The sequence below is a fragment of the Colletotrichum scovillei genome (assembly GCF_011075155.1).
Source record: "Colletotrichum scovillei strain TJNH1 chromosome Unknown Contig00007, whole genome shotgun sequence".
Classification (NCBI taxonomy): Eukaryota; Fungi; Ascomycota; class Sordariomycetes; order Glomerellales; family Glomerellaceae; genus Colletotrichum; species Colletotrichum scovillei.
In genome coordinates, this window is record NW_023336265.1 from 951,090 (window position 1) to 974,975 (window position 23,886).

The 23,886-nt window shown below is 54.5% G+C and overlaps 7 protein-coding genes across 7 annotated transcripts; 4 read left to right on the forward strand and 3 right to left on the reverse strand.

The window, feature by feature from the left end:
- The first annotated feature begins 1,484 nt into the window (after positions 1 to 1,484).
- On the forward strand, positions 1,485 to 2,966 carry HER10_EVM0004777 (histidinol-phosphate aminotransferase). Its single transcript, XM_035474410.1, has 2 exons — positions 1,485 to 1,663; positions 1,740 to 2,966. The coding sequence occupies exons 1-2, from the start codon at positions 1,590 to 1,592 to the stop codon at positions 2,914 to 2,916; spliced, it is 1,251 nt and encodes a 416-aa protein (XP_035331433.1). The 5' UTR covers positions 1,485 to 1,589; the 3' UTR covers positions 2,917 to 2,966.
- A 2,372-nt stretch (positions 2,967 to 5,338) lies between these two features.
- HER10_EVM0005674 (glycosyl hydrolase family 76) lies at positions 5,339 to 7,670 on the forward strand. Its single transcript, XM_035475280.1, has 3 exons — positions 5,339 to 6,026; positions 6,084 to 6,163; positions 6,250 to 7,670. The coding sequence occupies exons 1-3, from the start codon at positions 5,933 to 5,935 to the stop codon at positions 7,279 to 7,281; spliced, it is 1,206 nt and encodes a 401-aa protein (XP_035331487.1). The 5' UTR covers positions 5,339 to 5,932; the 3' UTR covers positions 7,282 to 7,670.
- Positions 7,671 to 7,688: 18 nt separating this feature from the next.
- HER10_EVM0010689 (uncharacterized protein) lies at positions 7,689 to 9,960 on the reverse strand. Its single transcript, XM_035480141.1, has 3 exons — positions 9,003 to 9,960; positions 8,791 to 8,927; positions 7,689 to 8,720 (listed from the first exon to the last, which is right to left on the reverse strand). Exons 1-3 carry the CDS (start codon positions 9,153 to 9,155, stop codon positions 8,354 to 8,356), a joined length of 657 nt encoding a protein of 218 aa, XP_035331812.1. The 5' UTR covers positions 9,156 to 9,960; the 3' UTR covers positions 7,689 to 8,353.
- A 1,832-nt stretch (positions 9,961 to 11,792) lies between these two features.
- HER10_EVM0009139 (uncharacterized protein) lies at positions 11,793 to 13,176 on the forward strand. Its single transcript, XM_035478638.1, has 2 exons — positions 11,793 to 12,384; positions 12,493 to 13,176. The coding sequence occupies exons 1-2, from the start codon at positions 12,116 to 12,118 to the stop codon at positions 12,860 to 12,862; spliced, it is 639 nt and encodes a 212-aa protein (XP_035331709.1). The 5' UTR covers positions 11,793 to 12,115; the 3' UTR covers positions 12,863 to 13,176.
- Positions 13,177 to 13,833: 657 nt separating this feature from the next.
- Positions 13,834 to 15,308, reverse strand: HER10_EVM0008529 (large conductance mechanosensitive channel protein). The gene is made up of 4 exons (XM_035478047.1): positions 14,942 to 15,308; positions 14,543 to 14,743; positions 14,234 to 14,378; positions 13,834 to 14,154 (listed from the first exon to the last, which is right to left on the reverse strand). The coding sequence occupies exons 1-4, from the start codon at positions 15,118 to 15,120 to the stop codon at positions 14,092 to 14,094; spliced, it is 588 nt and encodes a 195-aa protein (XP_035331669.1). The 5' UTR covers positions 15,121 to 15,308; the 3' UTR covers positions 13,834 to 14,091.
- Positions 15,309 to 15,599: 291 nt separating this feature from the next.
- Positions 15,600 to 17,489, reverse strand: HER10_EVM0002915 (SUR7 protein). The gene is made up of 2 exons (XM_035472607.1): positions 16,468 to 17,489; positions 15,600 to 16,402 (listed from the first exon to the last, which is right to left on the reverse strand). The coding sequence occupies exons 1-2, from the start codon at positions 16,877 to 16,879 to the stop codon at positions 15,891 to 15,893; spliced, it is 924 nt and encodes a 307-aa protein (XP_035331311.1). The 5' UTR covers positions 16,880 to 17,489; the 3' UTR covers positions 15,600 to 15,890.
- A 753-nt stretch (positions 17,490 to 18,242) lies between these two features.
- On the forward strand, positions 18,243 to 23,842 carry HER10_EVM0010424 (uncharacterized protein; the record flags this gene model as incomplete). Its single annotated transcript, XM_035479884.1, has 13 exons — positions 18,243 to 19,596; positions 19,658 to 19,874; positions 19,924 to 20,669; positions 20,722 to 20,895; positions 20,946 to 21,111; positions 21,172 to 21,522; positions 21,587 to 21,710; positions 21,776 to 21,847; positions 21,907 to 21,957; positions 22,009 to 22,073; positions 22,146 to 22,311; positions 22,393 to 23,451; positions 23,599 to 23,842. Exons 1-13 carry the CDS (start codon positions 18,361 to 18,363, stop codon positions 23,840 to 23,842), a joined length of 4,671 nt encoding a protein of 1,556 aa, XP_035331789.1. The 5' UTR covers positions 18,243 to 18,360.
- Between the last annotated feature and the right edge of the window lie 44 nt (positions 23,843 to 23,886).

The window sequence follows — 23,886 nt, forward strand, 5'->3', positions numbered from 1 at the left end:
GGAAGGGCAGCGGGGACCAGAATAAGCAATCACCATAGCTTCGGTATCTGCGGATTGATGTTCATATAGCTCTCACCCATAGCTTGGCTCCCATAGCCTCACATCCTTGCGTCATGATGGACCATAGGTCCTTTCATCCGGGACACTAGGATCGGGAGGGGCGGGGGAAGCTCGACCGATTCAGAGACGGACGAAGAATGGCCGCCTATGAAATGGGCCGGACTGTAGATAGTAGGGGCTTTCCCCCTCTCCCGCGTACAGGGCGGGAGAGTGGTGACGAACCCGCATGATGCGGAGTTCGGTAGAAGAGATATCAAATCTCTGTAATTTCCCCAGATCCCACCACGATCATGGATGAGGGGTAAGTTGGGGAAAACATAACCTCGAGCTCCATAGCCGTCACATCGGTCCAGCACTAGCTTGGTTCTGTCGAGCTGCCGGCGCGAGGAGCTACGGCCGGCAGGTGAGGCACGACGTTGGAAATCCTTCTTGATCCTTGGAGGATGTGTCGGGGAGCTGTTTGGCTCATTCGTCATGCAAACTAGGAATTCTAGCTTGGGCGGGGTTTCCTGTTTGTTTCTCTACATACTACCTACTGACATGGACATCCGACATTGCCGTAATTCAAGAAAAAAAAGCTGGCTTGGTATTGGACCAGACCCGTGGTGTTGGCGTGCTCGTCCATATTCAGGCTGAATGCAGGCGATGGCAGTTGACCCGCGACCCCGGGCCAGGAGCGGGGCATAAGTCCGGGTTGGTCAGTGGTAAGATCAAGGTGCATGCTCAATATAGTGACATTGGCCCCCAAAGACGAGTTGGATCGAAATGCTAAGACTCGGCTGTGTAAGTATGGTGAAGATTACAGAATGCTGCCCGTTGAAAACGAGGATGAAGCTGACTGGGGAATCCGAATAAGCTTTTGAACTAGCCTGAGAGCATGCTTCAGCATGCATCCATTCAGCTGCACAATTGCGTGAGGAGGGGAATCTAAGTGCTTATTCTCTATGCAGTCCATTTGATATCAGAATTGCGGCTCTGTGGAAAGCCTGAAAATTATAAGAAGTATGACGAATCGGTGCTCACTTGAAGGCCGTCTGCGAACATTGACTTGCGGCATGAAATTATCAATCGGCTTCATCACTTCAGACTCTGCTCCATGTCCCGCGTTGGAATTGAGCCGATGCCGAGCTGGACGGCTTCGGAGCGCCTGTTTTGAGCCGAGATTGCAACAGGTCACGATCAGTATTCCTGCAGGCTTTCCGCCCAAGCGTTGCCCCGATCTGCGCTGAGCCCTGTGAGCATCTCAGAAATCGATTTTTTCGGGTGAATGACAGAGGCGACATATCAAATCCCCATTGGCCAATTGCCATTCTCGATGACCCGCTTAGGCCCGGGCAGGTGCCGATGTATGGCTCCGGGGTCGGCGGACCCAGCTGTCGGGATCCAGTTTACAGTGGCCGAGAGTTGACTCAACCCGACGTCGACTGTCGTACTCAAGTGAGAGAGAGATTGGCGATATAAAGATTCACTCCGCTTCAGTATCCTCGCAGCATCTGACCAGATTAGACTCTCCAGATACCCGAGCCAAGATGTCACCTTTTAACCTCGAAACGTGTGCGCGCCCAAATATCCTGGCCCTCGAGCCTTATCGCTGCGCAAGAGAGTAAGTTTCTCACTCACCACAAAACTCACTCACAAGACTCTCATAAGCATTCCCCGTCTCTGACACCACTCCTTAGCGACTACAAAGATGACGGCACAAACGTCCTCCTCGACGCAAATGAAAACGCCTACGGGCCCTCGCTACAGTCCGACTTCGAGGCCAGCAACCTAGGCATCGACTTCCAAGGCCTGAACCGCTACCCGGACCCTCACCAGCCGGAACTCAAGCAGCTCCTCTGCCGCCTGCGCAACACCCACACCCACACGACAAAGGACCTCGCCCCCGCGAACCTCTTCGTCGGCGTCGGCAGCGACGAGGCGATCGACGCCCTGCTGCGCTGCTTCTGCGCCCCCGGAAAAGACCGCATCCTGACGTGCCCGCCCACCTACGGCATGTACTCCGTCTCGGCGCAGATCAACGACGTGAGCATCGTCAAGGTCCCGCTCAAGGCCGCGCCCGAGTTCGGCATGGACACGGACGGCATCCTCGCTGCGCTGAGCGAGCCGGACAACAACATCAAGCTCGTGTACCTCTGCACCCCCGGGAACCCGACGGGCTCCGTGCTGGCCAAGGAGGACGTCCAGCGCGTGCTGGAGCACCCGACGTGGAACGGCATCGTCGTCCTCGACGAGGCCTACATCGACTTCGCGCCCGAGGGGAGCTCCATGGCCGAGTGGGTGCTCGAGTGGCCCAACCTCGTCGTGATGCAGACCCTCTCCAAGGCGTTCGGCATGGCGGGCATCCGCCTCGGCGCCGCGTTCGCTGCCCCGCCCGTCGCGCGCCTGCTTAACGCCATGAAGGCGCCGTATAACATCTCCACGCCGACCAGCGCGCTCGCGCAGTACGCCGTCTCCGATAAGGGGTTGGCCGTCATGCGGGACAACCGCGCCAAGATCCTGGCGCAGCGGGACCGTATTATTGCCGAGCTGCCCCGGGTGCCCGGTGTCGGCAGGTTGCGCGGCGGTACGGAGAGCAACTTTTTGCTGTACGAGATGTTGGACGCGAGCGGGAAGCCGGATAACGTCACGGCGCTGGCTGTGTACGAGCGTCTTGCGGAGAATAAGGGCGTCGTGGTGCGGTTCCGCGGTAAGGAGCACGGCTGCCTGGGATGTTTGAGAATCACGATTGGCACTGAGGATGAGGTCACGAGGTTCCTTGCTTCTATTGCCAAAGTGTTGGCCGAGGTGCGCGGTGCTGGACGGCAGCCGGACGAGGAGAAGAAGGAGGCGGCGGCGAACGGGGTGGTTGCATAGATGGGACTGGATTATAACGAGGCATTTGATAGATGATGGAAAGACGGCCAAAATAAAAGTGGTTTTTTTTTAGCATTGAACGTATTCGGTCGGGGCGATGGGACGGCGGGAAATCATATGGAGGCATCAAGACTAGAAATTGAGGCTTGAATCCAACTTTTTCTTTTCTTTTCTGACCAAGTCCGTAACTAAAGGTCTAGAGTTGGCGTCTGTTCATGTGTCTTGCACACATGATCGAGAATCTCCTCGGCTCCCTCTTTCGGCGTGTTCCTCGAGACATCAACGTCCACTACAACAACCTCATCAACTGCCTGAAAGCGATGACGAAGCAATAGGTGGGCGTGTGTAAGGTACCTCTTAGTTGAGAATGGCTGTTTTATGTTAATGACTATCAGGTATCTATATTGTCAGTTGACATGAAGGATCAATGAGTCGTTTACAGAGACCGGAGTGAGTCACTTTAAGATACATGTAGAAAGGAATCACCACCTCCAGGATCGGTGTCCCTGACTGCGCAAGCTTTCTTTACTTCAGGTTAAAGGTGACTGCACTGTAGATTGGGCTGTTTCATATCGTGAGCAGCAAAGATTAAAGTGCTATTCGGACATATGCGTCGCCAGCCTGAGGTATCAGTCTTGTGTGTCCCATGACAATCTTGTTGAAGATGGGTTCGCAGCATCTCCTATAGAGTAAACACGGTAAATCAATGCCCCAGACGTTTTCTATATATCTCCAGCTAATTCTTACATTGTGCGTATGGAATGTCTCGTAAGCGAGAGAAGTCAGGTCTCGTTCACTGTGGGGTGTGGGAAACTCACCCCTACTCCTTGCCGTACAAGAAGTATTAGAGTATTATTTCGGGATAAAGTGCCTGTAGGTAGGCATTGGTGAGGTCTTCTCTATGCGAGGATTGTAGAAAATTTGACAGTGTTTAGCTGGGCACTCTGCATGCATGTGAGCGAAATCAATCTGCAACCTCAGGCGACAGGCCGAAGGGGGGATATAGAGAACGATTCGCGTTCCTATCCCAACAAAAGTGGCGGCCGCCTAGGTGGCCGAGGAGAGAAGGTCGTGAAATCCTGAATAGTCCGTGATACTCCGGATTATTTCTGGGCTCCGGCGTTTGAACCTCCATTAGCCCGATGCTTTTTTGTTTTTTTCTTGCTGTTTTCTTTTTTAATACTTCGATTTGAAAGTAGGCGCTCGTCATCATAGCCTTTCAAGTGCAGAAGACCAGCTTTCTACTTGCAGAAAAGTAAGACTGTACTACTGCGTACGGAGCGCAGCTTTCACATCTTGAATGCATGTGAGAGGGTAGTGATGGCTTCAAGCATCAGGTCCCCTATTGTCACGTGATTTTGAGCAACTGCGCCGGGCAAGACAATCAACCTCAACCTTTGGACAAGAGCCATATGTCATCATAGATGTCTCGTCACCATGGTCAACCTGGATGTATTCGAGGTGTTGATACCGATGAGAACCCGACTACCTTTCATTTTGGTTCTGGTCAAGGTGAGTCGTCGCCTCTGCCCATTGACCCTGTCAGTGCTTACCTGGCTTTCAATCGACCTAGGTGGATTTGAGAAATGAACTGCCAGCAACACGCCATTGAGAACCAATCCATTGCTTTTCCCACGTCGTTCACGAGACACGGCAATCGGCACGGCGCCACCACAGAAGAGTGGGAGGAAAACGACCGCCGTTCCCTCAACGCATTTCCAGAAATCATGATTGCCGATGGGCATCCCCCAGGCGCCCCGCCATTCTCCATTAGGCAAGGGCTAAAATTGGGTGCCGTCGCTGTTTCATGTGTCGAGCTGGAGGTAACGGTAACCCGAGCTAGCGGCTCTCAAGTAGATCATCCCGTCCAAGGGTTTCTCACCACTCCTCCAAACAAGCGCCCAATCACTGACCCAATCGTCGACATCCTACCTGGTTATTGCTGGCCTTGCAACATGTCTGGACAGCAGGACTCCAAAAGAGCCAGAGGTCTTCTGTAATCCTGTCCTCTTTCGATCTGCCATGGGTTGCCCCGGTACAACGCTGGCCTGTCAATCACAATTCGAAATACCCTTTCTTCATGCAAGTTTGTTCATTGTAAGCTTGCATTGAGAACCACACGAACCGCCCACACCCCGCTCTCCCGCATCCCCCTCCCCCCCTTTTCGGCGGCTCTGGTCCCGTTGGAACTTCCCCTTTTGACCAGTCAACCACCCCTCCTCCTCCTCAGCTCTTCAGCCCAGTGACAGCGTCTCCAGACTGCAAGTATATACATCCGTATGTGCGTACCTGACTAAAAGGCCGCCGCCGCGCTTCTCAAAACATGGGGGGATGACCCAGTCGATGCCCCTGTCTACACCCAAGTTCACAACCGCCCGCCCCAAAGGTCAGGGGGGAGACCGGCGGGATTCATGTGGGCAAGGAGACTTTTTTGTACGAGCAGCTGTCAAGAAGTCTAAAGGAGATGGAACATGGGATGAAAGGTGGGCTGAGTCGAACCAAAAGTTCAGCGAGTGGCCTCCCCCCCATTGGCCGGAGCTGCCGTCTATTCCTTGAACTTCACCCCTCAACGCTCCTAGTGCCACCTCACGAACCGCGCGCCGGGACCTGAATAGCGAACTGCCCTCCTCTCCCCCCCTCGTTGCGACGTTCCTTTTGCTCATTAAGAGGAACGCCTCGGTTGCCCTGTATGTAGATCGGATACTTTTTCTTGCCTGTTTATTACCCATGCTATGCGCTGCCACTCTCGCTTCTCGACCTTTTCTCGTTTCTCGTGAACTGTTTCGCTGCTTGTTTCTCGCCCTCTTTCACCCAAAAAAGCCATTCCTTAAGGAAATACTGTTTCTCTCACCCTACGTCCCTCTTTGACGCAGTCTTTTTTGTGTGCTTGTATACTCAAAACATTCCTTTGTGAGAAGCGGCGGATAAGGAGACTGCCTCTTGGAAGTACCATCTGTGATCAGAACAGTGGCATCCCACCACGCGCAAAGTCTGTAGATCAGCTCCTAGCATCATCATGGTCCTCGTCAAGCCCGCCCTCATCGCCTCAGTGGCTGTCGCGGCGGTCTCCGCCTTCACATCGCCCAAAACGCTCGATGTGAATAACGCAGGTTGGTCTATACATCCTTATCAGTGTTACAAAGCAGTCCTTCTAACAGTGCCCCAAGACTCCGTCAAGGCTATTGCCGGCAGTCTGGCTTTCGGTGCCATGTCTTACTACAACGGAAACGTCTCCAGCGATCCCAAGGTATGACAATCTAGAACAGACATTCAGCTCTTCAGACACGAGGGAACACTCAGTGACAGGAAAACTGACCAACACAAACTCTATAGATGGTCGGCGACCTCCCGGAACCATACTACTGGTGGCAAGCCGGCGCCCTCTGGGGCATAATGATGGACTACTTCCACTACACAGGCGACGCAACCTACAACGCAGTCCTGACCCAAGCCCTGACCGCAAAAGTCAACACGGGGCCCAACTACGACTTCATGCCCCCCGAGCACGAACTCGAAGAAGGAAACGACGACCTCGGCTTCTGGGGCTTCGCCGTCATGTCCGCCGCCGAGCGCAACTTTCCCGACCCGGACGCCTCGACGGGGGCCCCCGCCTGGCTCCAGATGGGCCGCAACATCTTCAACTCCCTCGCGGGCCGCTGGAACATGACGCACTGCGGCGGCGGCCTCCTCTGGCAAATCTACGAGTCCAACCCCAACGGCCTCAACTACAAGAACAGCGTCAGCAACGGCGGCTTCTTCCAGCTCGGCGCCCGCCTCGCCGCCGCGACCAACGACTCCCGCTACGCAGACTGGGCCTCGTACGTCTGGGACTGGTCCGCCGCCGTCGGCTTCCTCGACGCCGACCTCAAGGTCTACGACGGCGCCGACTCGCGCGACAACTGCACCAAGACGAACTACGTCTCCTTCACCTACTCCACGGGCATCTACCTCTACGGCGCGGCCGTCATGGCCAACCACACGGGCGACGCCCTCTGGGCGGACCGCGCGACGAAGATGCTCGCCACGGCGCGCAAGAGCTTCTTCTCCCTCAACGAGAACAGCACGAACATCATGTACGAGCCCGCGTGCGAGACGGTCGGCACCTGCAACACGGACATGAAGACGTTCAAGGGCTACCTCTCGCGCTTCATGTGGCAGTCCGCCGTCGTCATGCCCGCGCTTCTGCCCGAGGTGAAAGAGATCCTGATCCCGAGCGCGCTCGCGGCGGCCAAAGTCTGCGAGGCCACGGCGGGCAACGTGACGTGCGGGCAAAAGTGGTACGTCGACGGCGACGACGGCAGCTACGGCCTAGGCCAGACAATGAGCGCGCTCGAGATTATCCAGGGTCTCATCGTCAGCCAGTAGGTTTTTTTGCGACAACTTCCGTTGCGAAACCAACCCTCTTTGCGTCCTTCTGCGTCCTGCGTGCGGCCAACAAGCAAACGATAGAAATCACCGCTGACGGGCATCTCGTCAGCCTGACAAATTCAACAGACAACTCGACGAGTAATTCGACGACTGACCCGCCTCCTGCCATCGTCCCGAACCAAAGCGGGGCAGCAAACATGTTATTCAAATGTACATACACAAGCGTCTTGGGCGCCATGTTGCTATTTTGGCATTTCCGTCTTGTGTAGAAGGGAACCTAGGGAAAATAGGCGTCACTGGCGTTTGGTTGAAGGCATCATTTCTGAACATATGAAAAATCATACATACCCCTGAAAGTTTCTAATGTTCAAGAACTCAAATTCAACACATCATGCTTGTCGCCCTGCTGCTTAGTGAAGAATCGATCGTCCAAGAGGCGAATATAATAGCTGTCCGCGTTCCACGCACATGTCGTCATGCGTGGAGCGTAACGCAGGACTGCCGACCAATCCGGCGGGGATCCTGTCAAACGTGTGACTGCTCGAAGGATCCGTTCATTCTAAGATTACAAGATGAGTGACATATTTGCTTCGACGGATATGCTCTCGGTAGGAAAATGACACGAATATTCGATGAAACTGATTGCACAGAAAATCATAGGATTAGGAGTCGTCCTCTCCTCTCCTTTCCATGTTTATATTTGCCGTTGAGCCCTTGATCGTAAACAATTCAACGCCGATACGGGGTATAACTCCAAAAGGGAGCACATTGCGAGAAATGACAAAGCTCTCTGGATAGAAAAGACAATGGGCTCGAACGATCCTTCACTTGCTTCCCCCTTTACGCTGACATGAGGGCAAAACTCCTATAATGTATCACCCTCTCCAAATCGTTGTCCCAAGATCCAGGCTCCTAGTTTTGGTCTGCTTCGTATGCTGCCTTTCCATGATGATGATGCCGTTTTCTATTTCGTTTTCTTTCGGATTCCGAGGGGCAGATCATTTGTGATCGCCATAGTGGGTATAGTGTGCCCAAGGTAGGTAGTCTGAGGGCGTAGAAACGTGGCCGGTTATGCCACCAACGCGACAACTACCATGCTGCATACTGATGCAATGAGAGCCCAGCCTCGACCAAGACGAGAGGCAGCGCTCGGGTTGGTTTCGGCAGGTAATGAAGGCGACAGGCTGTCCGTGTATAAGAAGTCGTCAAAGTTCGAGTTGTCGGCAGTCGTTGTCGTCGCTGGGGTTGCTGTTGCCGCGGGCTCCTCGGCCATAGTGAGAATACCCCATTCCACCTCAGAGCCGGTCATAGTCGATGTCCATGACACCTCGGTCGGTCCCGTCAATTTGCCATTGATGTATCCGCTCTTCAGACTCGAGTATCCTGAACATGTCGCAGCTGTCGTCCCGCTCAATGTGCAGCCCAGATCGGCGATGCTGTCCGCCCACGTCAAGATTAGCCGTCCCACTCATTTCCAATCGACGCACGTGGGAGGCGAGAACCTACAGAGTTGATGTCTTGGTGCCGTGGAACTGAAGCGTGCTCTCGCCCTCGGAGAAGACGAAGGGGAACTCGATGGCTAGGTCGCAATTGGGGCTTGTTTGTGGCGGGCAGAAGACGGTATATGTCGTTTCTTTGGCATTCTACGATGGCGCAAATAGTTAGATCACAGCAATCGCAGTCGAGAGGAAGCTCCGGCAGCATTGGGAGTCTCATACACTTGAAATTACACTCCCCCGCAGCTGCGACCAGCTATTCGCATCATAGTGCGGCAGGTAGATCGGAACAGTGGTCGTATCATCGGCGAGAACGGCATTCGAGAAAAGGAAACACAGTGACAGCAGAGCGGCGGAAGGCTGCGAACACCTCATCGTGGCGACGTAGAATGTGGATTGGTCGAGTCTCGAGCCGGTCGAAAGGTGCAGCAGTGCTTGACGTCAACGAGCTAGCCACCGGAGGCGGTTCATGGGTCGGACAGCTACCGATACGGGTAAGGCAAGGTTATGCAATGCAGCGGACCAGGCTGACAGGGCGGGTGTTGAAGCTGGGGGAGCCAGACGGGGACTCGGTGACACGCCGTTGATTTCCCTATCACAGTAGGAGAAAGGTCGGAGGAAAGGCCGTTGGCCGTTCTTTGGGGCGCAGAGTGGGTTTGTTCGTATGCGGCGGTGGTGAGTGACCCTGGTTATAGCATGGGACGGTCGTAGCGGGTGTTTCGCGGTTGTAGCGATGGCATAAGGTACGACGAATACAGCAAAGCCGAAGCTGTCAGCAAGCAGGGAGAGGTTGCGTCTGGGTCGGAGGGGTCCGTTTCCTTAAAAGAGCAAGCTGGGAACGGAGCCGAGAGAATGAGGAGGGGTTTCCGGTGAGGGAGATTTACTGTCGTGACAGCAGTATTGCGAGCAAAGGGGAGCGGCTCAACTTTCAGGTGAGCAGAAAGACGTGTCGGGGAGAGATTGAGGACTTTGCAGCCTTTGCCAATGCGCCGTCCTTGCCGGCCAAGGCTGGGCGGGAGAGTAGGTGAGCGATTGGCATTCTTTTGGCAAAATGGGACGAAAGCCAAGACTTTTGGACAAGATGGTACGGCGCCCTTTGGAGACTCGGCGAATGTGTGAGAGGGTCAAAGGTCCACGACCCACGGGAGACGAAGGTGGCTTGCCCTTGTCTCGGCAGACCTCATGCTCACTGTATCCGTAAGGTGTGCTCCGTAGGCTGGCTTCCTCGTAACAACGGCGTTTCCCGTCAGTTCAGTCAGGTTGAGACTTCAACCGTCAACGGCCTTCCCAAACGGCAACCCAGCAGCAGACCTGCTGCTGCATTGCAGGCAGTGGGTGTAATGCGAGCTGAGCAGCTCCATCTTGGGGGCGATTCAATGCGTGCGATAATAGCTGGGTAACCGTAGCATGCGTACGGAGTAGGAATCTGCAGTGTGTGCGTGTACCACTGTAGCCGTAGCATCCACCGCGGCTCGCCTGATGGCCAAGGGCCGATGGCTGCTGGATCATCCAATGCTAGTGGTGGACATTGGCAGCTGGGCGAGGGAAACGAAACGGGCGACGATGAGAGGATGGAAGGGAAGAAAGCCAAGAAATGCCAAGACCGCGAATTTCGAAAAAAATAATAAGAGCTGGATGGGCACGGGCGCCCGGACTGGAGACGGTCCTCTTGTCACTGGCCATCTGACTGGCCGGACGTTGCCAGCCAGGCAGGAACCGGCAGGGGTTGGCTGTATCCCCCGTGGCCCCCCGTGCCCCCGTCATGCCCGTTCGTCCCCGCTCCGCTGCGCTATTGAGGAAGTCGCAACTCACCTCACAACAGTGACTCTTACTTACGGTCTTGCCTTTCCAGAGGAGGCTTAGGTAACTTGCATCCCATGAGGAAACCTCGACCAAAACACCAGCACCTTCCCATCCCGTCGTTAATGCTGGGCATCACTCCGGGACTTCATGCCCACAACCCGGCCTGACCAGAAAACCCCTCTTCAGAAACATCACGGTCTCACTCTCACCTCCCCGCCACCCAACGGTTCCTTTTGTCGGATCTTTCCTGGATACCTTTCGATCGCAGCTGATCAGATTTGACCATGCCCTCGTCAACGTGGAACATACGATATCTGGACCCCGAGTGGAAGTGAGGTCCAAGTGGGAGCCGATTCCGCCTCGATTTGCTGTTTGATAGGCTCCGACTGCGAGTCTCGGGGCCCTCTTTCCGCCCGCTGCAATTCCCTCATCCGTGTTAGGCAGGACCCAATCTGTGGTCATTATCCACCGCTGCAGATGCATCCATCTACAGTACCTTACTTTCTACCCACGCGCGATAGACGATTATCTCGGCTCCCGCCGGTGGCCACGCCTTCGTCTTTGTGACCATCTCAACGTTGGAGTCAGTCGCACTGCTAGACTCAGTCTCGATCTGCATTGTGTGCGTCTCTGTGCACTGGCCACAAGATTATTCTGAGCGACTGTTCCAACGAGTTCGTTCCATCTTTCATCCCATCACTCACGCCGAGCTCAACCAGCAAGGGCTTTCGATGTTGCCATTTCATCCGACCCGTCCTTCTCCCCCCCGGGGCATCCTGCAACTGAAGCGTCCTAGTAAACTCACCGCAACAGTTCGGCGAATCTAGGTAGGCCCGCAGAGTCGCAGACCGGAAGATGTCAAAATAAACTCAGTTCCAACTTGCACAATTACCACGCCTATGCCATAGCGACCAATCGCTGACGTCTCTCTATAGCATACTGATACTAGACGAGTTTTGATCTGCGTTCAGTTGACAGCAATTGGTGCCTTATTCGATGCAGAATGCACGATACACTCCACCAAAAAGAGTATCTCTAGCGGCAGCTAGGGACAAATATAATATTTTGCCAGCTACCTAATTGCGTAGTGCACAGAGGTCACGATCCGATTTTTCAGAATATTATAGTGTACGAAGCTATTCAAGTGTGCCAGCGAGCCTCGATTATTGGGGGTCGCAAGAAGTCGTTTTATGGCATCACTTCCAGAACACAAAACCTTTGATTTCTTTCATCAGAATGACAGCCAACGTTGTTGCGCGGCGTCCAATCGGAATATTACTTGCCAACAGCAGCCCGGACTGACATTTTGGGACTTTGGTTCATTTCTTTTTTTTTTCTCGCTAGCAACACACGATGACACGAGCGCTTGACCAGAAGTGGCCATGGACTCTCGGGCCCAATTCCTCCAGTAAGCCTGCGGCACAGCTTTGCCGGGAAATTGACCACGATGACCAGCCAAGAAAAACATTGCTTCGCCGCGATACTCACGAGAGCAACTTTCTTTGCCCTCTTAATCACGTATTGATCACAAGATGAAGCACTGCACGACAGTCTTGTTAGCCTTCGTCGGCATCGCCGCGGCACAAACCACGTCCGTGATCAGCGTCCTCAACCCCTATTTCGGTGACAACCCCTACGACGCGTCCATCAAGGACGCTAATCCCACCGCGACAACGTACATCGTGAGCTGCCAGACCAACAGCACGAATTATCAATGTCGCGCCGACCCCTCCGCCTTGATGACCCTCGTGGGAGGGCCGTCGACCGTGGAACTTCACATTGACCATACTGCCAGCGGAGTGTAAGTCGTCCCCACACTCTAACTTACTCGTCATTCCATCACCCAGGCGCATCCCGTAGTGGGCGGTTGAAACTCTCGACCATGGTTGCTGAATTCCCTTTTATCCAGATCAATCGAGTACATTGGTACCGTTTCAGGTGATGGCCTGGACTACCAGCAGATCGTGACAAAGAGCGGAAACACGGCCATGATGGCCAACATGAGACTTTCGCCTCTGACGGCCGCGAGCCTCTACGTTCCCCTCACCGTCACCGCTGGTCTGGAGAAGTTGCAGCAAGCTCAGACCGGCGCTACTGCGACTGCGACCGCGACTGCAACGGCCACAGCCACGGCGTCCTCCTCAGGGTCGGCGCAGAGCGGGTCCGGTTCCGGGTCCGCTGCATCGGCGACGTCGACGGCTAACGCCGCTGTACCCCGTGCCGGCCGGGATGGTCTTCTCGCTGGTGCAGTTGCTGCAGTTGGGTTGATGATGTTTTGAGTATGCCGGTGGCAGAGCCAGGCCTCTGAAGATGTTGTTTCAGTTGAGGCATCGAGCAGTGGTGTATATCTCGGGAACAGCAACAGGTGGTCTCGCGAATGATTTGCGCGCCTTTTTTGACGCATAATGACTGTTCCGACTGTAAGAAAATGCTTGTTTTTCATTCATTATTCGAAGATCGCCTTTTGTTGGCTGTTGTGGCGATGATTTCCCTTTACCTCATTGACTTTGTGTGAGTCAAAGACGATATGTTTTCTTCTTCTTTGGCTGACATGCCGACGACGACCAAAGCATTGTTTGTTGAACCAGTCTCAGCACAGCTGAACAATGAAGCGCAATAGTTGTCGAACATGAGGAGTAGCATATTATATAGAAACAATCCTATTGAAGAAGAATTTATTTCCCACTTCTTACTTCCCCAACGTTCACCACTTAGCCAGACTAAAGATTGCAAACTGCCCGTGTCTCGCCTTTCACACAGTTTCAACCCAGGAATCGAATTCATACTTGCAAGCCAAGGGACCTCTCTCTCTCTCCCTCTCTCCTTCTCACCTCACCTCGCAGAAACTCAGAAGCAAGCCAAGCAATGGAACCCGGCGTGCAGGCCGGTATCGCGTTAGCCTGCATCGGCGGCGTCTTCATCCTCTGTTGTGCAGCGTTTATAACATTCCGCCACATCATGTCGCCGCGCGCGCAAAAGGAGTATTTCAGGCGGAACGGGGGCGTCGCAGAGGAAACGATGCCTGGCGTTTGATGAAGCGGTAAGAAGAAAAAAAGCGAAAAAAGCATGCGTATAACGGTGCGAGATGGGATCCCTTGAGAAAGTACAGTGTTGGTGAGTAGAGTAAAGGGGCGTTGCAGAGCGTGATGTAGACGCATCTCATCAGGTATCGAGAGTGCTCGGATTGACACGGATAGAAATACGTGCTATCATAGAATCGGATCAAACTCATTCAACATGCAAAAGAAGAAGAAAAATGTACTTGCGTTCGATGATGATGCTTTGAATACTCATAAACCACGAAACAACACCGAACTCTGTCAACTCCAACCCTGCTATGCTGAATAATGCTCATGGATACAACGACACCCCATACCCGACTTTCACGATGCTGTCTTGCTAACCCCGCTCCTAACATGCTTGAAAACCAGCTTGAGAAGGGGGAAAAAAACACACTCTCGCGCACAATCTCCCCCTTCATTGGACAAGAAACTAGAGGATAACCTCATTACTGATGAGCCCGGTCCTCGCGCCCGTCCTGCCAGCTGGTGCAGTTGACGCAGCGTTGCGCCTAATGCTCGATAGATTAGCTTTAACGGGTTCTCTTCCCATCTTGGGGGGCTTCCTGGGGCTGAAAGCAAGGGCCTCACCTTATTGCTTATCCGCTTGCGGCAGTACTTGCACTTAACGGTATGCTTAATAATCGGCTCCCGGGAGAAGAACTGGAAGACGTGGGCCAGTCCGTAGAGCGAGATGCCGACGCAGAGGAAAGAGACGAGTTGGTTGAGGAATGAGCTGTGTGGGTGTTAAAGACGGTCGAGCGAGTTTCCTTGGGTGTGTGATTCCCTCGGAGTCACAAATAACAATGTTTCCAGACGAGGACAAACCCGCTACCGCATGAATTCTTTTCGTGGTGATAGCCAAGCAGAAACAGTGTGCGTGAAGTAAGAAAAACTTACCCGTAAGCTAAGACGACGGCACCATCATCCTTGGCGCGTTCGAGGGTCGTGTACTTGTTGTCGTGGGTGTAGTTCGGGCCGCCCTTTAGGACGGCGAACTTTTCTTCCATGTTGCGGTTGAGTGGGAAGATGACGGAGATGGGCGGCATGATGATGTTCTGCACAAAGTTGTTGACGAGGGTCGTGAAGGCGGCCGCGATACTATAAAGCAGTGTGTGTCAATACAACAGGGCCACCTTCCATAATGGCAAAAGTCCAACATGAAGCTGGCTGACACTCTCAAAACAGCATTGTTGCATATAAGCATTGTTGATTTAAGAGTGGCCTGCTCTTGAGTCGTCTCTCCATGCTGGGGGGACGGCATGTATGTTGGGCATTACTAGGGGAAGGACGGCTTACATCAAACCAAAGGCGATCTCGAGAATGTTGCCCTGCAGGGCAAAGTCGATGAAGCCATCCCAGAAACGCCGCACCTTTTGCTGGCCCCGTCCGAGGAGGGATTCCTCTTCGCCGTTGTCGTTGCGGCCTTGCATGTTCGCCGCGGAGGAGATGCGGTCTGAGAACGGGAGGGAGGGCATCTTTGACGGTGCTCTACTGGCAGGGAGGGAGGAGACGCACTATACTTGGAGGTGAAAAGGAGAACAAGGAGATACGGAACTTCACAGCCGCGAAAGCGAGGTGTGCAACGGTGCGACTGCGGTGAAGTGTGAGAGTTGAAGCGCCCTTGAGGTGAGGTGTAGTTGAACTGTGGCGCGCCTAAGGCGACGGTCAAGGTTGGGTTCGTTTGACCAAGGTTGAGACATGGTGGTTGTTGCCTGTTTGGGGAGGAATGACGTACCCCACATTCCGGGGTGCGTGACGCCGGAGCCGGGGTGGGTCTCGTCCGAAGGCAGATTCCGATGTTGAGGATTGTGAACGAAGTTGGACAGCTCATCATACCTCACGCATGGGTTCTCATATTGAAGTTGAACTTGACTCATATTCACTTATCCACAGGAAGTCATAATCACAGCTATAGTCTCACCAACGATGGACTGGGAGTGTCAAAAGCCGGCACTGGGTTTACTTGATTGATGGCATCTTTATTGATGGGGTTCTAGAAGTAATGCTATGAAATGATGCACTCCGGGTTTATATATCGCAACAATGGTATCTTGAACAGGGTTAAAAAAGGATCGTGACGTCGGGAATAGCCATGATACGCCAGCTATCGGGGCAAACACGACAAAGGTATCGTTTCAAATGCATCGCTTTCGTACTGCGGTTTCTCAATCTGTGAGAAGTGAAGGCGCACCTATGGTTTGACGATTCTTAACGAGTCAAACCGGTGGGAGTTCTGCTTCGATTCTTAGAAGCTGCCCTTCTTATGGCGCTTCTCGGTATAACCGCGCGGCGCTCTGCGCGACCGCCTCTCAGCGCAGAACTGCGTGACCCAGTACACGGACGCCGCAAACATGACGGCGAAGGCCACCCAGGAGATGATCATAAACTTCTGCCCGACCTTTGCCGAGATGCCGACGTCCTCGCCAATGTCGGTGATCTGCTTCGCCCCCTCCTTCGCGCCGATCGTCGTAACGAGACTGCCGGCGAAGAGCACAAGAGCGGCCAAGAAGGCGAATGCAAAGTTGGTGAGCGTCATGCGCTTCTTGAAGCCGAGGAAGAAGGCGGCAAGCGAGCCGAGGATGGCGAGGCCCGAGAAGCCGATGCCCATGACGTAGAGGACAAAGATGGCGAGGATGGCCTTGTTGACCTTGTCCATGGCGTCCTCGATGGTGTCGGGCCAGTTGAGGTCGGACAGGCTCAGGCTTAGAGGGCCGATTTCGAGTTCTTGGTCCAACATCTTGGTGAGGTTGACGTTTGCTAGAGTTTCCATGTTAGCGTTTACGACATATGATGGAGCAAGGTACTAGTGGGGTTTTACTTACGACCAGGGGACGGCTGGGTGCAGTTCGTGACGTTCAGCCAGACGTTGGGCGCCGTGACGTTGGGCGAAAATTGGCCGTGGCACACGTCCATCAGGTGCAGGGAGTACCACTCGGAGATTCCCAACTCGTCGGCGAGGCGGTCAGCAACATCGTTGCCAATGTCATTAAGGACGTCGGACACCTTGTCGCCTACGCCGTCGATGAACTTGTCGAGGAAGCTGCCGGTGGTAGCAGCGGGATCGGCCTCCGAGGTTGCGGAGGGGATGAGGTTGTGGCCCAGGGTCGAGGTGTTGAGGCGGACGACGTCGTAGTCTTCCATGAATCCCTCCTTGTGCCCGGCGAAGAGGGCGAGGAAGGAGAGGACGAATGCCACGATGGACAGTACCAACGGTACTATCACGGTGAAATGCATGTTGTCGGTGTTGGCTGATTTTGCTCGCGTTGAACAAATGAAAGAATGGTTGGATGGAGACGGGGTTTGGTTGTAGATTGTTTGGGTACACAGCGGGACTTTGTGACCGCGGACCAGAGATTTGACGAGAGACTTATGGTAGGTACTGCCTATCACTTGGAAACGTGGTGTTCAAAATCAAAAGACCCCGCGACAGAAAGACTTTAAAGGTAGCAAAGGGGTCCAGGCCTTATTGAGGAAGACCAAGACCCTGGACCGGCAATGATGCAACCGAGGGGACCCTGACTGGAGGTGAAAGAATGCTGTGATGGAGACGATGGACAGGAACAAGGCCCGCGGCCCCATCAGCGTCACTCGCCTGGACGGGGGGCAAAGCCATGATTAGAATAGGCGCATAGGCTACGGGGGGTGGAAGGGAGGGCGGTAGTTGGAACTTGGGCGTCTTAGAACAACGTGGGTGCCACAAACAAGTGCAAGAATCCACAGGCAGGGAGACATCATCTTGCTCTGGTGAGGCGTTGAACAACGCAGCAAGTCTAGGTCGAGCCTGACGTGGCCAAGATTTTTAGTCATGGAAGATGGGTGTGTGGTTGGTGACTTGTTGTTCGGGTTGTGGATGTGCAGGTAGGTAAGGTACGGAGTACTGTGTAGGACGATATCCAAGTTTACGTCATCGGTCTTTCTACGGCTAAGGTACTGAGCCACAGCATTTCTTTCCCAATTGGGGGCTACGCTTAGACCCACACTATTGGATGTGTACGTACCCTTTTCACGAGGGTGACAGGGCCCCGTCGCCAGCCGGCCATCGGATGACACCCGGGAAACCTGTTTGGACGAGAACAACAAAAACAGGAGACGAACAAGGATGCGACAGCAAGTTTTGGAGCCTCCATATCCAGTCAAGACTTTTCAGGGTCTTGCTTCTGAGGTCGTTTACCGCCTGTGGAGGCTCAAGGTAGGTTCTATTCTTTGTCTCCTGGTTCAGTCGCCGCACCCGTAGCCCCAAGGGACCACAAGTCCCCAATCTTGGCCAGCGCTAAACTCTGATTTGACCCTTGACTCTCTGGAAGCATTCGTTCCCAGGCTAGATCGTCACTCCATCGGGAGCAAAGAGGAACTGACTCTGTCCATGCTTGGCACCGTTGTCCAAAGCAGAAGACCACAGTCCGAGGTAGCTGCAGTATGCGGTGTCGCGAATAGCTTCATTGTTTTGTCCAGTTCTTGAGTGCTGCTAGTTTCATTCATCTCTTCTCCTGTCACCTGATAATTACCGCTAGCCAAGTTAGTCTTTCTGCTTATCTACCTTCCTCAAATAGACTTGTCTCAGGGGGACACTCTTTGGCTGACTGTGCCGCAACGTGCAGCTTAATCTCCCGTTCCTTAAAACGAGCCATCCCCCTCATACCCTTTCATTTTTGTTCATTTGCTTCTCCAAAACCATTCCGTGATCATTCCTACCATCATTGAATACCACGCTCATCATGGCCAATTCAACCTCTGACGGCTGTTCCCTCAACGCCGACGATGCTTTCGGACCAATCGTCCAGCACTGTCGCGACGGTTTTGACTTTACTCTGACATTTGAACAATGTCTCTTCACCATACTCCCCGCCTCGCTCCTCATACTCATCGCGCCCCTCCGCTTCCGCTACCTCGGCAAACTCCCCTACGCCGTCAACGGCACCACGCTCCGTCTAACCAAACAGGCCGCCATCGCATTTCTCGCCATCCTGCAATTGGTTCTCATAGGTTTGTGGTCAACGCACCGCCGCGGCGACATCGTCGTCCTCGGGGGCGGGGAAGGCGCCAGCAGCAGCGGAAGCCGCCTGCGCGCCGTCTCCATCGCCGCCTCGTGCGCGTCTTTTGCGGCCACCGTCATGTTTGCCGGACTCTCGTACATAGAACACGCGAAGAGCCTTAAGCCTTCGTCCATCCTGAATACATATATCCTCGTGTCCCTGGTGCTGGACGGAGCCATCCTCCGCACCATGTGGCTGTCGCACCTAAGCGTCGCCATCAGTGCCGTCTTCGCCGCGTCCTTCGCGTGCAAGGCGGCCGTCGTGATCCTCGAAGCCCAGGAGAAGACGCGCTACCTCGTCCCGTCGTCGTCGACCGGCGGACGGTCATACAGCCCCGAGGAGACCAGCGGCATCTACAGCCGCGGTCTCTTTTGGTGGCTTACGCCGCTGCTGCTGACGGGATTCCGTCGTCTCCTGAAGCCGCTGGACCTGTTCGTCCTGGACGGGTCCATGTCGGCTGCTGCGCTGAATGAGAGGTTCTGGCTTCACTGGAACAAGTCGTCCCTGTCGAGCGTCTCGACGGACGATGACGACCAGCCTAGTGAAGCATCACGATCGTCGTCAAAGTACCGTCTCATCAGGACGTGTATCGTCACGCTGAAATGGCAGTTGCTGGCAGTGGTCCTCCCTAGACTCTTCCTGCTCGGCTTCACCATTTGCCAGCCCCTGATCTTGAACCGGTTTCTCGACTTTTTGCAGAACCCGTCCGAGACGGCCAACCATGGCTACGGCCTTATTGGCGCCTATGGGCTCGTGTACCTGGGCATTTCCATCTCGTCGAGCTTCTACTGGCACGCCGCTTTCCGGTGCCTAACCATGCTCCGGGGCGTATTGGTCGCTGCCATCTACACCAAGACGACGGAACTGCGCGTCGCTCCAGGAGACGACTCTGCGGCTGTGACTCTCATGTCGACTGATGTAAGTCATGGCAGTTTTTCACCTCCCATTTCTGACATCAAATGCTGACCCTCGTCGTCAGGTTGAAGCTATCATTCGTGCTTGGCGCGAACTTCACGAGTTCTGGGCTAACACCATTCAAATCGCCCTCGCCACATGGATTCTCAGCACTCACCTCGGCTACGCTGCCTCTGGTCCGATCATTGTGTCAGTCTTCGCGCTGGGTGCCACCGTATTTCTCGCACCCTCTGCTCAAAAGTACCAGATCATCTGGGTTGAAAAGGTCCAGAAGCGCATTGGTCTGCATCATCCTTCCCCGACAGATATGCCCAGCTAACCCCCCTAAAGGCATCACCTCAGCCATGATAGGCCACATCAAAAGCATCAAAATGTCGGGCCTGACCCAGAAACTCTCCCAGTCTCTGGCCGACCTCCGGCTCGCCGAGATGAGGGCGGCGACTCCCTTCCGCGTGATCGGCGCCGTCACGTCCGCCGTGGCCCAAGTGCCCCTGATGATCGCCCCCGTCGTGGCCTTTGCCATGTACACGACGGTTGCATCTAAAGAAGGGCAAGCTCTCGATGTCACGAAGCTCTTCGCCGCGTTGTCGTTGATCATCCTGCTGGCCCAGCCGCTGTTTTGGATGTTCGAGGTCGTGCTCGACATGAGTGCGGCTCTGGGGTGCTTCAACCGGATCGAAAAGTACTTGTGTGAACCGCCGCGGACAGAGTATCGAGATCTTCCGTCAGACTCACCCGCTAGCTCCGCTGGACGAACGGAGTCTTCCTCTCAAGATGTGCAACTTCAGAACCTGGAGAGCCGCAAAGGGCAGGTATCAACAGGTACGAAGTCAGGAGACACTGTCGCTATTCGCGTGAAAGACGTGACGTTGGCGTGGAAGCCTGAAACACTTCCCGCCGTTGAGTCAATGAATTTCGACATATCAAAGGGCCAACTCGTCATGCTCGTGGGACCTGTTGCATCCGGGAAGAGTACGCTTCTCAAAGGTCTCCTCGGTGAACTACCACACGTTACTGGAACAGTTGCCCTGTCCAGCGATCGCATCTCTTGGTGTGAGCAGAGCCCCTGGCTCATTGTGAGTGAACTTCCGGTCTAGGATATAACGGCATTACTGACTGGATGTTCAGAACGACACCATTCGAAAGAACATCATCTGCTTCTCTGACTTTGACCAGAAACTTTACCAGCAAGTTCTTCAAGCGTGTGATCTTGAGAAGGACCTCGCTCAGCTCCCAGATGGAGACGAGACATTGATCGGAAGCAAAGGGATTGCCTTAAGTGGCGGCCAAAAGCAGCGTCTCGTATGTAAATTCATTAGCTGGATTCACCTCCTTCGACTGACTAGGCATAGGCACTTGCCAGAGCCATCTATTCACGCCCTCAAATTGCTCTCTTTGACGACATTTTCAGCGGGCTAGATAACCATACGGCTAGGGCAGTGTTCCAGCGCGTCTTTAGTGCCAAGGATGGAATTCTCCGAACTTGGGGAATCACGATTGTGCTTGCGACTCAGTCAGGTATCAACTTCTTAACGCTCATCACCCTTCAGGATACAAATCGCTGACGAGCAGGGCCAGTGAGCTTTCTACCTCAGTCAGACATGATCATCGCCCTCGAGAGCGGCAAAGTAGTAGAGAAAGGAAATTTTGAGGATTGTCGAAAGGCTAGGGGCTACGTCTCAAGTCTGGTCTCCACCAGTACTGAGGAACAGGACGAGAGCACCCCCGAGCCAGAAGAGGTTGCAGATGGGACTGCGAGTGACGTCCCGGTGGAGAAGAGCACCAAGGTTTTGAAAGACCAGGATGACAAGAGACGACAGCTGGGAGACTGGAGCGTCTACGGCTACTACTTTGGTAGCGTCGGTGCTTCTCTTGTGGCCATCTTGATGGTCTTGGAGGTGACGTGGGCGTTCTTGTCCACTTTTCCGAGTAAGTCTCACCCAGAACTCTGATGGGAGCCCTCCAAAGAGGCATGGTTAACATATGAGACCAGCCGTATGGTTGAAGTTCTGGACGGACTCACAGGCAGAAAGTCCAGACAGTCATGATGCATACTACCTTGGGGCCTATGCCGCTTTCCAAATCAGTGGCGTGTTGTGTTTTGCCGTACTCATCTGGTGAGATAGAGGCTTTCTCTCTTTGAGTCGAGAGGCACCCCAAGTTAACGACTTCGATTTTTCAGGTTCGTTCTTGTTCCTGTTGCTTCAAAGTCAGGCATCAGCCTACACCAGCGTCTCCTTAAAGCAGTCATGCAGTGAGTACCGTCCGTAAACCCCTCACACAATATACTATGAATTCTAATGTTTCGTCAAGCGCGCCCCTATCCCTGTTCACGAAAACAGATACTGGATCCATCACCACCCGGTAAGCTTGCGTCCACGCCGCCCTCATTCCCATTGTGTTAACACGTCCTAGATTTTCACAAGACGTAGGTCTGATAGACAGAAGCCTTCCACTGGCTCTGGTGATTTCTCTCGCAAGTAAGCCACACTCCCCCTTTTCTCTGGTCTGAAAAACATGGCGGCACCACCTAACCCGAGCATCAATGGCAGGCTTCTTCACCTGCATCGGCAAAGCCTTTCTCATCGCCTCCGCCTCATGGTACATCGCCATCAGCTTCCCCGTCCTAATCCTCATCTTCTACTACATCCAACGCGCCTACCTCCGTACCTCCCGCCAACTCCGCCTCCTAGATCTCGAAGAAAAAGCTCCCGTATAGTAAGTCTCCCCCTCTCTCCCCAACCCAGAATCCCTTGACCCTCAACTTCTAAGCTCGCATGAACTAAAACCTCCTCAAAGCACCCACTTCCTCGAAACCCTCTCAGGCCTGCCCACAATCCGCGCCCTCGCCCTCACGCACCCCTCCGTAACCCACGCCCACGCCCTCATAGACCGCTCCCAACGCCCCTTTTACATCCTCCTCCTCACCCAGCAGTGGCTCACCCTCGTCCTCGACCTCACCACCACGGCGCTCGCCCTCCTCGTCGTCGGCCTCGCCGTTCACCTCCGCGACACCGTCTCCGTCGCCCTCACGGGCGTCTCCCTCGTCCAGCTCATCTCCTTCACCGAGACGCTCAAGCTGCTCATCCAGTTCTGGACCTCGCTCGAGACCTCCATCGGCGCGGTCGCGCGCATCAAGAACTTTGCCGAGGAGACGCCGGACGAGGTCGAGGCGGACGCGCTCAGGAGGGAGGCACTGATGATTCGGTCTGCCACCACCGGAGGGCAGCGGAACCCAGAGGTTACGATCGTGCACGGCTGGCCCTCCCCCGGTGCCATCGAGATTAGCAACGTCGTAGCTTCGTACGAGCAGCAGGAGACACACCCAGAGCCCAAACCCGACACCGAAGACACCGACCCCGGGAGAACCACGAGAGCTTTAGACGGTATATCCCTCTCCATCCCCCCCGGCTCCAAAGTAGGCATCGTAGGCCGCACAGGAAGCGGCAAATCCTCCCTCCTCCTCGCCCTCCTCCGCCTTCTCCCCCTCTCCTCGGGAACAATCTCCATCGACGGGGTCCCCCTCGACACCTTACCCCTCCTACCCCTGAGATCGTCCCTCGTCGCCATCACCCAGGACCAATTCGTCTTGCCGGGCACGATCCGCCAGAACCTCGATCCGCTGGGCTTAGTATCCGACGCCGATGCCGACGCCGATGCCGCCGACGCCGAGAACATCCTCGTCTCCGCCCTGACCCGCGTCGGTCTGTGGGCCACCATCCGCGAAAACGGCGGCCTCGAGGCCCCATTCGCAGAAGAGGCGCTGAGTCACGGACAGAGACAGCTCTTCTTCCTGGCGCGGGCGGTTCTCAGAAAAGATGTCGGACGGGTTCTCCTTTTAGATGAGGCGACGAGCAGGTAAAGCACATTTTCCTTTCCCCTTTCCCTTTCACCTTTATGCTACCTCCCTTCTCCCATCTACAACTACCCATATTTAACCCCCTCACTCCTATTCCATTCAACTCTGAGAGCCGAAAAAAACTGACAAATACCCATCCAACACAGCGTCGACGCTCACACGGAGCGCATGGTCAAGGAGCTCATCTGCAAAGAGTTCAAACACCACACAATCATCGCCATCGCACACAGGCTAGACACGGTCGTCGACTTTGACCGCGTCGTGGTCCTCGACAAGGGCCGCGTCGTCGAGGTTGGCAACCCCCGGGACCTGTTGAGCCAGGGACGGGGCAAGTTCAGGGAGCTGTGGGACGCGAGTCGGCGGCAGGCTGGCGGACAACAAGATGAATGAGGAAACCTATGGTACACGATGTTGAATGCACTCTGAATCGGGAG

Excerpts from the sequence above, each read along its gene's own strand:
- HER10_EVM0009139 (XM_035478638.1), top strand. The coding sequence starts at position 12,116 with ATGAAGCACTGCACGACAGTCTTGTTAGCCTTCGTCGGCATCGCCGCG. Across the intron at positions 12,385-12,492 it reads GACCATACTGCCAGCGGAGT|ATCAATCGAGTACATTGGTA; the intron begins GTAAGTCGTCCC and ends CCTTTTATCCAG.
- HER10_EVM0008529 (XM_035478047.1), bottom strand. The coding sequence starts at position 15,120 with ATGCCCTCCCTCCCGTTCTCAGACCGCATCTCCTCCGCGGCGAACATG. Across the intron at positions 14,744-14,941 it reads GAGATCGCCTTTGGTTTGAT|TATCGCGGCCGCCTTCACGA; the intron begins GTAAGCCGTCCT and ends ACTGCTTTATAG. Across the intron at positions 14,379-14,542 it reads GCCGTCGTCTTAGCTTACGG|CTCATTCCTCAACCAACTCG; the intron begins GTAAGTTTTTCT and ends ACACCCACACAG.
- HER10_EVM0002915 (XM_035472607.1), bottom strand. The coding sequence starts at position 16,879 with ATGCATTTCACCGTGATAGTACCGTTGGTACTGTCCATCGTGGCATTC. Across the intron at positions 16,403-16,467 it reads CACCCAGCCGTCCCCTGGTC|CAAACGTCAACCTCACCAAG; the intron begins GTAAGTAAAACC and ends TGGAAACTCTAG.
- HER10_EVM0010689 (XM_035480141.1), bottom strand. The coding sequence starts at position 9,155 with ATGAGGTGTTCGCAGCCTTCCGCCGCTCTGCTGTCACTGTGTTTCCTT. Across the intron at positions 8,928-9,002 it reads GGGGGAGTGTAATTTCAAGT|AATGCCAAAGAAACGACATA; the intron begins GTATGAGACTCC and ends GCGCCATCGTAG. Across the intron at positions 8,721-8,790 it reads GGCACCAAGACATCAACTCT|CATCGCCGATCTGGGCTGCA; the intron begins GTAGGTTCTCGC and ends GTGGGCGGACAG.
- HER10_EVM0004777 (XM_035474410.1), top strand. The coding sequence starts at position 1,590 with ATGTCACCTTTTAACCTCGAAACGTGTGCGCGCCCAAATATCCTGGCC. Across the intron at positions 1,664-1,739 it reads CCTTATCGCTGCGCAAGAGA|CGACTACAAAGATGACGGCA; the intron begins GTAAGTTTCTCA and ends ACCACTCCTTAG.
- HER10_EVM0005674 (XM_035475280.1), top strand. The coding sequence starts at position 5,933 with ATGGTCCTCGTCAAGCCCGCCCTCATCGCCTCAGTGGCTGTCGCGGCG. Across the intron at positions 6,027-6,083 it reads GCTCGATGTGAATAACGCAG|ACTCCGTCAAGGCTATTGCC; the intron begins GTTGGTCTATAC and ends CAGTGCCCCAAG. Across the intron at positions 6,164-6,249 it reads ACGTCTCCAGCGATCCCAAG|ATGGTCGGCGACCTCCCGGA; the intron begins GTATGACAATCT and ends CAAACTCTATAG.